The sequence below is a fragment of the Colletotrichum acutatum genome, assembly GCF_030867785.1.
Source record: "Colletotrichum acutatum strain CBS 112980 chromosome Unknown BDZ83scaffold_1, whole genome shotgun sequence".
NCBI classification, from domain to species: Eukaryota; Fungi; Ascomycota; class Sordariomycetes; order Glomerellales; family Glomerellaceae; genus Colletotrichum; species Colletotrichum acutatum.
This window is the reverse complement of record NW_026848995.1, coordinates 1-15669: the sequence shown is the minus strand read 5'-3', so window position 1 is coordinate 15669 and position 15669 is coordinate 1. Positions and strand designations below refer to the sequence as shown.

At 49.4% G+C, this 15669-nt stretch overlaps 6 protein-coding genes and 1 non-coding gene across 7 annotated transcripts; 5 read left to right on the top strand and 2 right to left on the bottom strand.

The window, feature by feature from the left end:
* The first annotated feature begins 624 nt into the window (after positions 1-624).
* BDZ83DRAFT_658614 (uncharacterized protein) lies at positions 625-2777 on the top strand. Its single transcript, XM_060511046.1, has 2 exons — positions 625-2412; positions 2481-2777. The coding sequence occupies exons 1-2, from the start codon at positions 882-884 to the stop codon at positions 2666-2668; spliced, it is 1719 nt and encodes a 572-aa protein (XP_060371711.1). The 5' UTR covers positions 625-881; the 3' UTR covers positions 2669-2777.
* Positions 2778-3180: 403 nt separating this feature from the next.
* Positions 3181-3782, bottom strand: BDZ83DRAFT_645655 (uncharacterized protein; the record flags this gene model as incomplete). The annotated part of the gene is made up of 2 exons (XM_060509870.1): positions 3181-3331; positions 3400-3782. The coding sequence occupies 2 exons, from the start codon at positions 3780-3782 to the stop codon at positions 3181-3183; spliced, it is 534 nt and encodes a 177-aa protein (XP_060371710.1).
* Positions 3783-5816: 2034 nt separating this feature from the next.
* On the top strand, positions 5817-6400 carry BDZ83DRAFT_786857 (uncharacterized protein; the record flags this gene model as incomplete). The annotated part of the gene is made up of 5 exons (XM_060515651.1): positions 5817-6028; positions 6088-6111; positions 6162-6266; positions 6327-6338; positions 6392-6400. The coding sequence occupies exons 1-5, from the start codon at positions 5921-5923 to the stop codon at positions 6398-6400; spliced, it is 258 nt and encodes an 85-aa protein (XP_060371709.1). The 5' UTR covers positions 5817-5920.
* A 976-nt stretch (positions 6401-7376) lies between these two features.
* Positions 7377-8434, top strand: BDZ83DRAFT_714701 (uncharacterized protein; the record flags this gene model as incomplete). Its single annotated transcript, XM_060511664.1, is given in 4 exon segments — positions 7377-7426; positions 7478-7660; positions 7678-8016; positions 8164-8434. The coding sequence occupies 4 exon segments, from the start codon at positions 7377-7379 to the stop codon at positions 8432-8434; spliced, it is 843 nt and encodes a 280-aa protein (XP_060371708.1).
* Positions 8435-8544: 110 nt separating this feature from the next.
* On the bottom strand, positions 8545-9929 carry BDZ83DRAFT_596083 (major facilitator superfamily domain-containing protein). The gene has a single exon (XM_060506845.1). The coding sequence runs from the start codon at positions 9810-9812 to the stop codon at positions 8691-8693; it is 1122 nt and encodes a 373-aa protein (XP_060371707.1). The 5' UTR covers positions 9813-9929; the 3' UTR covers positions 8545-8690.
* A 920-nt stretch (positions 9930-10849) lies between these two features.
* BDZ83DRAFT_714699 (uncharacterized protein) lies at positions 10850-13239 on the top strand (the record flags this gene model as incomplete). The annotated part of the gene is made up of 4 exons (XM_060511663.1): positions 10850-11906; positions 11988-12408; positions 12489-12780; positions 12856-13239. The coding sequence occupies 4 exons, from the start codon at positions 10850-10852 to the stop codon at positions 13237-13239; spliced, it is 2154 nt and encodes a 717-aa protein (XP_060371706.1).
* A 284-nt stretch (positions 13240-13523) lies between these two features.
* Positions 13524-13618, top strand: BDZ83DRAFT_t7. Its single transcript has one exon. It is a non-coding gene; the product is annotated as a tRNA-Ile (tRNA).
* The last annotated feature ends 2051 nt before the right edge of the window (positions 13619-15669 follow it).

Genomic DNA, 15669 nt, shown 5'->3' with positions numbered 1-15669 from the left:
TGAGAAAGTTCATGTTCATCAAGCCTTGCTGGTCGCATCACTACATCGCAAAGGGTCTGACCATTGTGCTATTAGCGAGACAATACAATCACAACTGCTTACGCAAACGCTCAAAATAAGCAAGAAGTTAAATTTTTTCGCTCGCCTGTGCTCCACCTTTTTGCTTAGATGTATGCACATATGAAGCATAAGCGTTTTCAAAAAACAAAATCCCTTGCTTACCAGCATAGATGCGTCTCAAGTACATCCCTGAATTGGGTAATTGCCTGTGTCAATATCGACTTGCTTATTCTGACCGGTCGTTGACTCGTAGCTTTCCAAGTTCCAAGTAGAAGCATTTCAACATGCTAGTCAACGCTTACCATTCCAAATTACAGACTTGGCAGTTGCTTTGAGTGGTGATGCAACCGAGCCAATGGAAATAGTCGAATAGTCGATGGTGACAACGGCTCGATTTTTCACGAAGACTGAAGCTGCGGCCCGTTAGAGTTGCCTACGGCTCAACTCTAATGCTGACAGGCAAGGCCCTCTGGAGTGGCGTGAGAGACTAGCGAACACCGACCGTCTTGCCATCATAGCCTTACCTACGGGTTCTTGGCATTGAACTGATGATTATGTTTGCTTGTCAAAACAGCTCAGCAGAAGTCATTCATTCGGGACTCTTGCACGAAGATTGGGAATATCGAAGGCTGGGTAAACACTCTAGTCAGTTGCCCTGAGCCATCTCCCATTTCAATAAAGGAAGCTCGCTGTCTTCGACCGAATTACATGATTGTTCTGAGATTCATTCCTATCATCCTTTGAACAACTTCATTAGGTTGGCCTTCAGATCAGACTCGCAAATATTTATTGAAGTGTCGTACATCACAACACAACTCAAGATGACGGCCACCAACTCAATTGAAACCGCGGCCGCTCCCGAGCCTGCCATGGAGAAGTTCCTTCTGGTCGGTGCTGGTGCTCACGCCAAGAGAACTTATATTCCCCACCTCAAGACTCTTCGCGAAGAGGGCAGGGCCTATCTCAAAGTTGTTGTCGATATCGAGCGATGCAAGGACAGAGTGGAAGACCTCTTGTTCACCAAGGGAATGGCTCCGGATGCAGAGCTGGTTCTGGTCCCGGCCTACGACGGACCCATGCCTGTCGACGTCGCCGCGCGCCTGAACGAAGTTGTGGCGCGAACTGGAGTGACCTGCGCGGTCATCAGCACCGAGCCTCTTGCCCACAAGTCATATGGTCTTTGGGCTGTTTCCGCTGGTTTGAACATCATCATGGACAAGCCTATCTCGACTAGGAACGGTGCAGTCACCGACTTCGATGCCGCCTTCGGAATTGCCGAGGACTACCAGGATCTTGCCGATGCCTACGAAGAGCTCCGAAAGCGTCAGATCGCTCAAGGCCAGAAGCCGACATTCTTCCAAATGAACAGCCATCGCCGCTACCACCCTGGATTTTACTGCACCTTCGACATGATCAAGGAGATTCAGGAGAAGACCAGATGTCCCGTGACGAACATCATCTCAACACACTGCGATGGCAAATGGCGCATGCCTTCAGAAATCGTGGACGAGCCTTACCACCCCTATCGTACAGGCTACGGCAAGGTTTCTCACAGCGGCTACCACTTCTTTGACATGATTTACAACTTTATGCGGTCCGGCTGGTCCGACACCAAGCGCCCAGACAAGATGGAGATTTCCAGCAGCTTTGTACTCCCCACTGGTTTCGTAACCACCTTGAACGAGGACGACTACGACCACATCTTTGGAAAGGAGGAGTACGCCAAGTGGAAGAAGTACACCGATGAGGAGCTGATGAAGCTCATGGGCGATATGGGAGAGATCGACGCTTCCATCCAAGTCACCTTCTCTCGCGGGGGTCACGCTATCGCTATCGCCCAGATCAACCTCCTTCACAATGGCTTTTCCCGCCGCAGCTGGCTGCAGCCCGGCGCTGACCTGTACAAGGGCAACGGAAGAGTTAAGCATGAGGCCCACGAGATCCGCAGCGGCCCTCTGCAGACCATCGTTATCGACTCCCGTCAGGCCAACGACAAGCACGACCGCTCCAAGCCCAGCACCGGCGAGATCGGCACCGACAACCACTTCGAGGTCCACGTCTTCCGCAACCACGACATCACCGGCGACGAGGCCCCCCTGAAGACGTTCACCGTCGCCGACCTCGACCGCCGCTACAACACCGCCATGCCCGGCATCTATTCCGAGAACGTCAAGCGCGGAATCTTGTGGGAGGCTGTGGACTTCCTCCACGACAAAAAGACTCTTCCCGAGCTCACCTCCAACTTGGCGGATCATGCCATCCCCGCCTACATTATGAGCGCCGCTTACATCTCCCACATCAGGAGAACGCGGGGTCTTGACCCAACCGTCCCCATCGAGCTCGCTTACGGAGGTATGTTTACTTTATGATTTTGCCCTGATTTCGAGACGCAGTGAACTGACCTTCCTTCTTCTCTTTAGCCGATGGACTGGCCAAGGCCCACATTGCCGAGGCTCTGTACAGACCTTTCGAGACTGCAAGTGATGCCAGCAGCGCTACAGACGTGGACCTGGCGACTCCGCTTGACGAGCCCTTACTCACAGAGGCATCCATCAAGGCAGCTAAGCTCGGTCTGGCGGAGCCTTTGGCGTCTTTGAACGCGGTTTGAGCTGGCGAATGAATTAAACCATATTGCTGAATGACGAGGGTTAGAAAAGGTCCCGGTCATTAGCCTGTTTAACGGGCTATCGCTTCAAGGTCTCGGATGCGTGTTGGGGATGTAAAATGAAAGTATGGACATCTGGATTATTGTCTATAGCGGTATTTTGCTTATAACAGTTATATGTTTCGTTTTTTTAAACACGTTAAATGGAAGTGATGTAAATGTTTCAAACAGGGAAGTTAGACCTTTGTGATGTTCTTTCGTCAGTCCAATATCCATGCCGCCTCGACGTGCACATTGGCCACTGCCGCAATCCTCACGTACTTCAGCCAGCAGTAGTTCGATTATACACCCTGCTTGTCTCCTGTCTTCCAAGTGACGCTAACGCAGCGCAAAGGTTCGGGCAATTCTCTATCGTCGTAAGCGGTATCTGCTCCAAATCGTCGCCTGGATGATTTGTTCCACGCTCCTGCTCGAACTTGATGTTTGAGTCATGCGCCGTGTATGTGTTGTTCTTATCATTGAGATAAGGGCAGTTGGTTATGACTCCTCCCTGAACCGACAAAGCCCTGACTGATAGTGGAATCGATGTAATGGTGGATGTTGCAAATGAGGTTGAAGATATGGCGCTTAGGGTTGTTAGAACCAGATATGAAGGCGATAACGATGCTTTCAACCTAGTATATATCAATTAGTCTTGCATGATGATTTAGATAGAAACAGTCTAGCAAACTTACGCTTCGCAATCATGTCTTGTTTTTTTGAGCGCCTTGCTTGTCATTCCGGCGACTACTGCCGCTGCAATTGCGCCCAACAAAAAGGCTGCAGCTGTGAGCCCGACCCAGAAGGTCACTTGCCCGATGCCACAACCTCGTAATCCGCCTTCAGAGGTGACGTGATCTTGACGAGGATGCTGGTTGCATGAGGCAAGCTCATGGGCATTGACTTGGCCCTGGTGATGTTGCTGTCCGGAGCGATTCTCCTCCTTGACAGGATGCGCTACTTCAAGGTCGCCGTACTCTGCTGACATGGTATCGGTTGTTCTTATACCTTGGCGAGAGTCGCTCGTGAGGTACACAGGCTCCAGCCAAGGTATTGAAACTCGGCCTTCAGGAGCCATTGTTGAGAAGCATCCTCATGTTCAAAAAGGGGTATCAAGAATTGGAACAAAAACTGGCATTCTTCATCGGAGGCCAGTACGTTTAAAAGACTAACCCCATGTCCTCATTGAAATGACCCGAGACGGCATGACTACAGGTGCCACAATAGTTTTCGACACACAGGAGACGGGCAATTGCGTCCCCCGTGCTCACACATGCTCACCTGAACTTTTGATGACCTAGGTAGAATAGTCTCGGTTCCTGTACGACTTCGCTTGCTTATTACGTGTCTACTTCGTTTGGTTCTCCCTTCGCTACCATTCAGATGGTATTTAGCAAAGCAAAATGTAGACGTAGCGAGGGGATCTTTCTTCTGGGATTCGAAACGATTACTTTTCGGTTCGAATTGAGATTTAGCTAATTATAATATAAAATTGTTATACTTATATAAGAATTTTGCCTATATATCAGTTCTTTATACCCGTATATTAATTTCTTTTTAGGACTAAATAAACTACAAATAAGAGCCCGATCTTTATATACCATTCGATATAGTAATACGTAGTAACTTTTGATTATAGTAGTTATCTTCCGAGCAAAGCATATGCGTTTACTACACCATTATAGTGGTATCTGGGGTTAAAGAGATATTTTATAGAGACCTTAACTCGAGACGTCAGCCCTGATGTTTTTACTCAAATCAATCTATTCTAGACTTGCAAGTTGATAACCAAAATTATGCACAGTTCTTTTTCAGAACACTAATAAACAAATGGCTAATACTGTAATCCGCGAAGTGCTGCTTTGTCGGACAGCATAGTGTACTAGAACATACACTTGGTTCCCAGGCTTTGAAGAACAAACCCACTTGAAGTCTTCGTTACTATGCCTTTCGCGATACAGTAGTTAAATGCCCTGTGTTGCTGGATCTAGGTTTCAGCCATGTAGTTAACGTAGTCGGTAAGATCAAGCGTAAACTATCTCCGGACGCGTTGAACGCGTTTGTCGAGGATTGGCTTTTGCAGCCGAGGGAAGAAGCAATCTTGGTGGATGCAGACACTCCCTCACTATTCCACCGCTACAACCGTAGGTACAATGGATATCTACCTACAGGATAAGCCTAGTAGGAGGGTTAAGCTGGATTCAGTAACCAGGCAAGGTGGATAACCATTGGTTAAGAAGCTCTCAAAACTTATTCTTAATCTTGATAGCGTTTATCCCATCGGCTGCGAGTCGACGTTAATCTACCTATCTCCAGTTTTACTCCATAGAAATTTACGTGTCTATACTGATGACGACTCGTACCCGACGGGATGGGTTGTCACCCGCCTCCCCCCGGGTCCGGCAACCTCACCCACAATGTCGGAAATACCAGTGGTGGCTCTGTTCAATTCAGAGGTTGTCGTTCTTTCGTGAGTTTCCGCTTTTCAAACTTCCGTGGTGTGGGAACTAGTTGAAACTCCCACGCAGCCCCCGAACTCGCCGGGGCGTCAACGTGTTTTTCTCTGTTCAGCCGCAACATTTTATTCACCCGGGAAATTCGATATTTGATGCTCTGGTATTGACTGCAGCATCTAAGATCGAATTCTGTTCTGAAATGCATGTTTTTACCGTGTCTTATCAAGTCCATTCGGCTCAACTTGTCATCCCATCCATTCCGCCGGTCATGACGGTTTAGTACTCATTTCCCGTTCTAGCCTTGGCTCTTACATCCCCTGTAACTTACCTATTGCCTTCTGTACATTTCTCCTTGGCCACAAAGATGGGCTAATGGCTCGTTCAGCGGTCAAGATCAGAAGCTGATTGACACAGCCGTCCGACGAGCGATTAGCACAGGTGCAAGACGGACGGACGTTGGCTTTAAGTCCGAGGCTTAGACACCGGCCCGAGTCCCGCACGGCTTCGATTATATTAAGTGCCACTGCTCATGACTCTGCAAGTGGTCTGTCGTCAGCATTTTAATACATTTTACTTTATCAAGGTTTCAAAAGTCAATCCGAGGCAGATTGCACAGTTTCAGGCCATATATAGACACGGAGTTCCCTATAGTGTAAGTCTTGATAGTATTTGAACACGAACATTCGCCTTCGCACTACAGAGTCCACTTCATCGCCATCTGGAGTCATCTTTACAACACACTCTTTCTCAGTTAACAATCATGAAGGCTTCTATTATTACCACTCTGCTTGCTCAGGCTCTTGCCGTCAGTGCTTTGCAGAAGTACTGCAACGGTGGACAAGGTCTCGCCAGTGGAAACACCTGTGAGGTGAGTGTCCAAAGCTTATGTGCAGCGCAATACGATCACTGACATCCATACTCGTCTAGGGAAAGGGAGCAAACTCTTATTGCGTAAGTTGCAGCCATTCTGCCGAGCAACGTATATCTAATTATCACCAAAGTGCCTCAACGTACAATCATCAGCGTTCCCCACTTTCCGCGGATCATGCTTCTCCCCCCAGAGCATTCGTGATCGGGAGGATGTCAGCCAGGACTGCCCTGGAGGTGTAAGTCATCCCTTGCTGTTTCGTACCCATGAACTTGATTGCTAATTAACCTCCCTATAGTCTGTCTACTGCGTAAGCTACCGCTCACTAAATCTGATAAATGAATGGCTGTTTACTTCTCATAGTGCGACTAAGCTACTCGATCGCGCGAGACTTTACGAAGCAGGTGCTGGGAGAGTAATAAGAAGGTTAGCAGGGTGCTTGCAGACAAACGCCCTTAACATGACCCATGCCGTACGCGTTATTGGCGGGAATTGGGATAAGAGGCTTACCAAGCTGGACCGGTGGATCGCATCGACTATCAATACTACTATAGAAGACAACTATTTGATGCCAATGCAGGTGTGGGCGCAGCGGCAAGTTTCTAAGCATCCTGTCTCGAGACCGAATCTTCTCTGGTAACACCGTGACACAACTAGACTGTCCGCCAACGCCAACATGTGTCTTTAAGTTGTTTCTACCAGTTCCAAGACCTTCATTCTTAGCAGTCCCACTTCTCAACGGAAAATCACGTTTCAAGATACCTAGTGAGGCCGTAAGATAAAGTTCACCATAAAATGCTCAGATCCATCATTAATGGACATGTGCATGCTCTGGGGTATTTATCAAGAATCTAGCGTCAATCTCTGAATAAGCTTGTTGTACAATAATTATCTAGCAACAAGGAGATCGGGACTTTGAAAGGGTGTATCTATGTCCACCTTATCAAGATGACTGCAGCCCCTCTCGGCGGCAAAATCGAAGACTCGGTAAACGCGGTTCGGGGGCTTATTTGGCAGAGCCAGACCAAACCAGATAAGCGCAGATTTCCGTAGCAGTGGACTAGAGATATCGGACGCGGCAAACGGTCTCCAAACTACATGTACATACATGAGATCACGATGCATGACTAAATGTAATGGAGGCTGCTGGCAATCTATAAAAGCCTGTAGTTTTCTCGTGGTATGATGATCTCCGGGGGCTTCTTCATCCCAAGCCAGGATTCGCTACGCTTTGGGAAGATTTTGCCTCCTTGAGACATTGTAGTGATTCATTAATCGTTTTCACTTTCTTCATTCTCAAGAATTTGCACCCCATTCGCGGTCTCACGACCTCCCCCAATCAGCTAACATGCCCGGAAGACTCGAAGGAAAGAACATCATAATCACTGGTGCTACTGGGTAAGTAAATTCCATCGCCATCTGGAAGGACAAACTCATATTCAAATCCAGTGGGATTGGCCTAGAGTCATCAAGCTTCATGTTTAGAGAGGGTGCCTCCGTCCTAATGACAGACCTCAATCAAGAACTCCTCGACAAGGCACTCAAACGAGTGAGGGACGTCGTAGCGAACGTTCCCGGACATCTCGAGACTCTTGTCGTAGACGTTTCGAGCGAATCCGAAGTCGACAGGCTGTTAATCACCCGGACAGCTGGGGCGGCCTCGATGTCATCTTCAGTAACGCTGGCATCATGCACCCTCATGACGGCGATGCGCACGAGTGCTCCGCCGAGATCTGGAACAAGACGTTTGACATCAACGTCAAGGGCGTCTGGTACGGGAGCAAGCATGCGATGAGGTCCTTACGGAAGCATGGCAAGACAAAGCGCAGCGTCATCAACACCGCTAGCATGGTCGCCATCGTCGGATCAGCCACACCGCAGTTGGCGTATACCGCGAGCAAGGGCGCGGTTATGGCCCTCACTCGGGAGTTGGCGATCGTTCATGCCAGAGAAGGTGAGAAAAGCAACGTTCTCATGGAGTCCCTTCTGTGATGTCGATGAAATTTCTCCAGCATGCTTACGAGTTGCAGGCTACCGCTTCAACACGATTTGCCCGGCGCCTTGAAGTATGTCGTTCGTTCCCTACCATTCGCGCGAGAGAATGTCAACGGCTGCTACTAACACGTCAGCTACAGTAATCCTATGCTTCAGGACTTCCTGGGTGACGATCATGCCAAGCGATTCCGGAGAGAGGTGCACTTTCCCACTGATCGCTTCGGCGAGGCCATTGAGCAAGCGCAAGCGGTCGTTTTCCTTGCCAGTGAAGAAAGCAGCTTTGTGAATGCACATGGCATAGTTGTGGATGGTGAATTGATCAAGGCCTATGTGACGCTAGAGGGACCAGCAACCGAAGCGCCGCGTAATCTGGGAGTCTGGTTCTTTACATTATCTACACCGGACAAGTAGCTTGTCGGGAGGTTTCTAAGCTAGACCTGATCTTGGTCCTACTGAGAGAGGCTGCGGGCAATCGATCATTCATGTTGACATGGATTCAACCTATGGTTATGTGCTGTGGTGTATGTTATCACTGTGTCAAGTATGCACCATTGGTTACTGAATTCTTCTCGTTTTGTAAGGCGTCACAGTCAACATTTTCTAAGAAAACTATTATGATCTTGGCTTGCCCCCCAAACTGTAAGGGAGCCTGACCTCATACAATCCTTTATACTTTCCACGACTGCTGTTTGCCTAAAAGCGTCACTCTCAGAACCAACATCAACACCGTCATTGCCACCATACCGAGTCCTGACAGTAACTGCACACCCAGGTAACCGCTGGTAGCTCGAAGTAAGGCTCCCGCTATCGGTGGTCCGGCCAATGATCCAAATGCATTGGTTGTGCATAGCATACCCAGCCACGTGCCATGTAAGCTGAGGTCAGGCACAAGACTCGAGATAACGGTAGGCGGCAGTGATACGAGCCCACCAGAGGCGAACCCGTACGCGAGGGCAAAAGCAACGCTGCCCGCGGCGTCATGCACGGCCAGCCAGCTCAGCGCGACAGCGGCGATGGAGACGGAGACGCCAAGGAGAACGTTGATGGGTCCAAAGTGACCGGCGAGCCAAGCAGGGAAGACTCTGCCGAGGATTGAACCCGCGTTGAGGATCGCGACTAGGTAATACGGCAGTCTCGAAGGGCCCCCGCTTGACAGCCCGTGGGCGAGGGAGTATTGTTGGAGATAGTAGATGGGTGCCATGTACGAGAAGAAGTTGAAGAACATTGCTGCGGAGAAGACGACGAACGAGACGTTTCGGTACGCGGAGAGGTCCAACATGACACGGCGCTTCCGTTTCCCAGCGCCTTCATCATCAGACTCGGACTCGGCCCGGCGACGGCGCTGCCGCAAGACGGTGAAGGCAAAGGCGTTTGTGGCGAGAGAGATGAAGGCGAGGACTCGCGTCGCCCAGGGGAAGCCTACACGGGGGTACAGACTCTGAAAGATAAGGGGGTACACGACGCCGCCGAGGGAGCTGCCTGTCGCGACGATGCCCGTGGCGAAGGCGCGACGCTCGGAAAAGTACTGCGGGATGATGGAGACGGAGGGGATGTAGATGCAACCCGAGCCCAGGCCAACGCAGAATGCCTGCGCAAGGAGGACCTGCCAGTACGCCGTCGCAATGCTCGTCATGGTCATGCCGAGAAAGATGAGGGTGATGCCTGTGAAGGTGAGGCTACGGAAGTAGCCTGCATCGTAGAGGGGGCCGACGAGGACGCCCGTGAAGAGAAGGAGGGAGGACTGGATGGAGCCGATCCAGGCTATTGAGTCGGCGGATACATCCTTCATGTGTTCTTGGTAGTAGGCTTGGAATACGCCGTAGGAACTCAAGATGCCCCTGAGAATGAGATTAGTTGTTATTTTTTCTTAGCAACAGGTCATGACTGGAAGACTGCTAACCATGAGTTGAAAAATAGAAAGAATGAGCCCGCAACTTGAAGCCAGGCCAAACGGCCGCCATCTCGAGGTCGTATATCGATCTCGACACTTTGACTCACGTTGGCGGCAGTGGTCTCCTTCTGTTGTGTTGCTTCGGGAGAAAATTCCGAATGCGGAACCGCATCGTTGTAGATGCGATTGTTGATTGACATGACAGCGAACCACTGGGAACTCGAAATAATACCATTGAGAACTTGAAGGTAATGCTAGTGCAATTTAACAGCAGCGAGCAAAGAAAACGATGGCAATAACTCAAGAGTAGGCGTAATGGATTGTAATGCATCCCTCGCTCTGAAACACAAATGGCATCGCTACAATGAGCAGTCTCTTTTTCCATACGGCAAATTGTGCGCCGTGCCGAGGGCCGCCGGCGTCGGGAGGGGTTGATTGACATAAGTCATGATGAGTTGCCGCCCCATAAGGCGCAATCGACGTCGGAGAAGGTTTCCCTACCCTTGTTGAATTCAACGACGCGGAGGCCTTCTTAGAGGAATTGAGCCCCGCAAACTTGAGTTGCGCCTAAGGTCTAACAGCACTTGAGTACTTCATAGTTCATCATCATAGGTGGAGGGAGAAAGGGACTGCGGGAAACTGAAGGTGGACAAGCTGACATGGGATCGGCTGTTTGCCGTTCGCGGTTAGGCTCTTCCCGAGACTACGGAGACCATCCGAAGCCGAACTTTGGTCATATTTATTCGGTAAGATGTTCGGTAAGACTCACAAAGTTCGGCTTGCTGACATTCCCCTAATGATCTCGAAATTAATCGCGAAAGAAGAAAATCTCCAGCACAATTGGGAAACTTGGACATTTCCTCATTCCAGGCATGCCGTTTGTCGCTGTTGGTTTGGCTATCTGTTCGGCTTTCTCGTGAATATCGGCATTCATCATGGAGTCCGCGTCTTCACCACTCCGCTATCGAAAGAACGGTCGGCTTCAAGCATGCGACCCCTGTCGCCGTCGCAAAGTCGCATGCGACCACGCCCGTCCGGTCTGCAGTAACTGCAAGAGACGGAGGCGGACGGAACCGTGCGAGTTCACAATGAGTACGCCGGCGCAGATGCGACAAGGCCCAGAGGCTCCCCGTGCTGTCTCGGAACGGACGTCACGGTCAACCAGCGTAACGGGTTCGGAAACAGGCGCCGAACAGTTCCAACCCGCAACTGCGTCCACACTGGTTGGCCAACGGTCTGAGATCAGCCCTGCCGTGACGGAAACGGAGATACATGGACAATGCGCTCCGAGTCGCGAGGTCGTTGTGCCAGAGAGCGTATCCGGCCATCTCGGTTTCATGTCGTGGAGCGACCTGTACAAGGAAGTCGGTAATGGGCTCTCTGCCCATGATATACACGCCGCGAAGGAAATTCTTTCTACCTCGAACGCCGGCCGGGAAGCCAGGTCTATTGTCCTCTCAGAAGACGCTAAGACGTTGGAGACTTGCCTCTTCATCCTTCGTCTGGTCCCCGATGAACGTCAGGGCCGGGCACTATTTGACTCGCACTTTGACCCACACAACGCTTTCATCCACCCCGTTGCCGTGCGGGCCCTGGACTCGTTGTATGGTACATTCGGGCACTATCTCAGCAAGGCGGACCGAGACGACTCGCAGCTGTCAGAGTTTGCTCGGCGGCTTTGCTATAACTCGTCTCGGCCATTTTTCGAGCACGAGCCTGACCCGGAGCGTTGGATGGCGCAATTTACGAAGGAGAATTTGAGGTGGGAGACGTTGGGGCTGCTGTTCGTTTACTGGGAGATGAAGCTTCGAAATGAGCAGCTTCCGAGAACGGAGGTTGGACGAATGGGATACGGGCAGAAGAACGCTTTCAGGAAGTGTATCTTTGACTGCATTACTTTGGCAAGGCAGGCTAATGAGGTTGGGAATACGCTGTTGCTGTACCTTTACTTTAGGCGGATGATTATCGAGTCTATCATTGACGGAGATACCAGTAAGTTCCTGGTGACACGTCGAGTCGCCACGTCTCGACAGACACGTAACCTTCATTGATGGAGGCTAAAATATGGTGCAGGTCGCTCAACATGGATGACACAAGGGGAGACAGTATCACTCCTTACCTTCCTGGGCCTACACGTTGAACAGAACAAGGGGCCCTATAAACCGACCTTGGCATCCGAGCTGCGGAGACGGCTTCTCGTGAAAATCTTCGTCCTCGACAAAGTCGGCTCCGCGATCACGGGACGACCGCCCGCCCTGAGTCGCCGATACATCCTAACGCCGCCGCCGCTCGACATACGGGACGACTACCTGCTCTGCGACGACGATACAATCAACAAGGCGGTGAGATCGCTTGATGAGTCGGGATGGAATCCCGACGGGGCGCTGAACTCGGTCACGTTCTGGCGAGCTCGGTATAAGCTCATGATCATCCGTGACGAGATCTTTGAGGTTGCATTGGGACCTGAGGCGGCCATATCGGTGGAAGTTCTGCTGTAAGTGCGCAGCGCGAGCATATAATCATTCGACTATACGTCCGATTTGAGCGAATACTAATTTTGCGCTCATCTGATAGTGCACTGAAAGCAAAAGAGTTCGCGGCTGCGGCCGAGATGCCAGCTATCATGCGGTTTAACGAATCAGACATTCGAAATCCGAGTCTCACTGGTCAGATGTTCCACGTAAGGCTGCTCATGCAGCTGGAACATCTGCAGAATCTCTTCTTCATTGAGCGGCTATTGAATCGGCAGGACTGCTCCAACAAGCGGGATTTGCTGTCGGTCAGCTACGAAATGACGGCGACGACATTGCTCTACTGGACTGATATGGATAGTCTCGGTGTCTTGTGCGAGGATTTCAAGTGGCTTGTAAGTGCAAGGATGCATCCAACTGAAAAAACCTCAGAATGAGAGCTACATGACTGACATCCGCGACTACATCAGGTCATGGCATACGCCGCTCCAGGAGGCGGGATCCTCTGCCTAGAGTTACTGAAGCCCACACCAACTCTAGGAAACAGCGGCATCCCCGTCACAGACAGTACCGGCAAAGTCATTACCAGGTCCGGTATTGTACAAGTGCTGAGTCTTCTGGTTGGCTTTCTCAAGTGGGTGAGCCCGTCCGAAGCCCCTGGCAGCATCTGCGCGAGCACAATGACTATTGTGAAACAGGTGCTGGACGAAGCGCTCAATGGGGCACCGAACCGCAACCTGTCTAGCGATGCGATGGAATGGGACTTTTCGGCGCAGTTGGATATTAATTTCGATCTCTTGGACACGTACGAATGGATGCGCCCGGAGTTTTCCTGGAGTGATTTGCAGGCGTAGAGTTAATGTGGGCTACAAGCTGGCATGGATAGTCGGGGTTTTCGGTCTGATTCACAACTTACAAGTCTAGAGCAACTCGATTCATTGGGCCTTCATCAACTACCTTGCAAACATGATGTTAAGCCAAGTTAATTATAAGAACATGAAGCACAAAATTCCTCTCCAGTGACTTGATGGTTCAAGATCTCGTTTTCCCGTTTAGCGCCAGGAACTACCCTGGTGAGGGTCTGAAAATCGCGGTGGGGTACCTAGGAACTTATCACGCCTCGGGCTTCCAACCAATCGGTCGGTTAGCTCAGTTGGTTAGAGCGTGGTACTAATATTTCACCTGAAATGTTATGTAATGCCAAGGCCGGGAGTTCAAGCCTCCCACTGATCATAATCTTTTGTCGTTGCAGTTTTGTGTTGCTGATATTCACCTGATGATAGCTTTTTCTTTGATATCAAGATATTTCATGTGAAGTTTTGGCTGTCTGTTGAGGGTTTGCGAAGAGGTGGTGGCTTGTGATCCGATTGGCCAGGTTCAAAAATCAGTCGCAACTTTGTCAAAAATTGACCAGATGTCCTTCACTAACTAACATGACATTTGGGTAAACTCTATCTACATCGGTGTTGACTTTTCCTTATCCAAAGAATTTCTTCACGTTCTACTTTATTATTTGTACCCAATAGGTTCCATCAAGCAAGAGTTGCATATGAAGTGGTCGGTTAAACCCTGATAGTATTGATGATTAAGATTGTATGATTGTGACACTTCCCAAATGAGGCGATTGGGAAGTCCTCGCGGCTTTCGGTGTGAGCAACATAGGTTGCTGTTATGATTCTACGGCCTCGGGATTTCCTTATTGCACATGAGAACGGCAAATGTGTCTCCCGACTCTGCCGACATACACAGAATCACTTCATCTAGAAACAGGACCTAAGAATCCGAGAGGCACGAGAGCCGCAGCTCATTTCGCCTGCAGAAGTAATATTCCACGTCGTTTCTCCGAGTACTTAATTTGTCGTTGACTTACAATAACCACACCAGCCTCCGATTACACCAGCGGGGCTAGGAATCAATGTCTTGAACCTAGCTGTACTTAAAACATGACTCACTTCTCGCCGTGACACCGACCTAAACCTCAGCCATATCATGTGAAACAACTGCTGGCGACCGGCCACGCTTCTGCAGGGTCCAAATGCGACGATGTGATGAGTTTCGTCGGCAACCTTAGCTTGGTATTGGAAGCGACTGACTCATGAAATGGTTCGTGAGGATGTAGACTGACTGGATCGACTACCTTAGTTCGACGCGGTGATGGGATGACGCTAGAAGAAGTAAGCTTAATTCTTGAAGCGAGGTGTTAAAGCCGGCACTTGTCACCGCACAGGTAAGTGACTCCGGGAAGGTTTTGGTCGATCAGCTAGTTCGCTCCGGCTAGCTCGACGTATCTGCAAGACCGAGAATATATCACATCTTTGTCCAGTTTGTGGCTTCCGCTGTGGCTGGCGATTCAGGCTGTCCATCAAGGTGTTTTGCCACGCGGATAATATGAGTAATTCTCCTGTCACACATAATCACCACAGCCCACGTCCGAAGTCGACAACCGACAATTGCCAGCGGGAAGCGCGACTACCTATGGCATAAGGTGGAGTGACCTGCCAACTTGCCAAGATGGACTACTGGTGTACACGATGCTCGACTTGTTTGATCAAACAAATCCGCTAGCATTCCTATCGCTGGAAAGTTTTACGCCCCAGCGTTGTGAGATCACTAATTATTCTTGATGAACGCACTGGTGTCTTTATAGAAATACACTCAGAGTCAAAAGTTGACTTACTCGCTCTCCTGAACTTCAGCGGAGATGTAGTAGTCATCGCATGCTTTTACAAACAACTAGACTAATAAGTCCCCCTCTCAAGGCGGAAGAGAAAAATTCTCGGGTATAGGAGCGTCTACAGCACGTACCTGCAGATCATTAGCAATAGCGATATTAAGAGTCCAGCCCACGTAAGTCCACGTTAAAGGGATTTTAATATATAAAATCTAAGCTAAAGAGTAGAGGTTTTTAGAGCGGAGGTTCTATAGAGGTTCTATAAAAAAAAAGCGCTTAAATAGGACCTCTATAAAAGCGGCGTAATAAGCTATAATAATATCTAAGCTAAGGCTCGGATTTATTAATTAAATCTAGTTTATAATACGTACCTCCCTACTTCGCTTTTAGAGCGAATCCGTTATTAATCCGTTTTTTAATTATAAGTACCCCGGGCGGTTAACCGCTTTATTTTAATTTATTAATTAGCTATTTACGGTCCTTTTTATTAATTTTTATTAAACCCCCCCCCTTTTATAAAAAGCTTCTTTTTTTTAACCCTTATATAACGATTTATAAATACTTTAATTTATTTATTTCTACGCTTTTACTATTTAAATTTTATTAATCTATT

Excerpts from the sequence above, each read along its gene's own strand:
- BDZ83DRAFT_658614 (XM_060511046.1), top strand. The coding sequence starts at position 882 with ATGACGGCCACCAACTCAATTGAAACCGCGGCCGCTCCCGAGCCTGCC. Across the intron at positions 2,413-2,480 it reads CATCGAGCTCGCTTACGGAG|CCGATGGACTGGCCAAGGCC; the intron begins GTATGTTTACTT and ends TCTTCTCTTTAG.
- BDZ83DRAFT_596083 (XM_060506845.1), bottom strand. The coding sequence starts at position 9,812 with ATGAAGGATGTATCCGCCGACTCAATAGCCTGGATCGGCTCCATCCAG.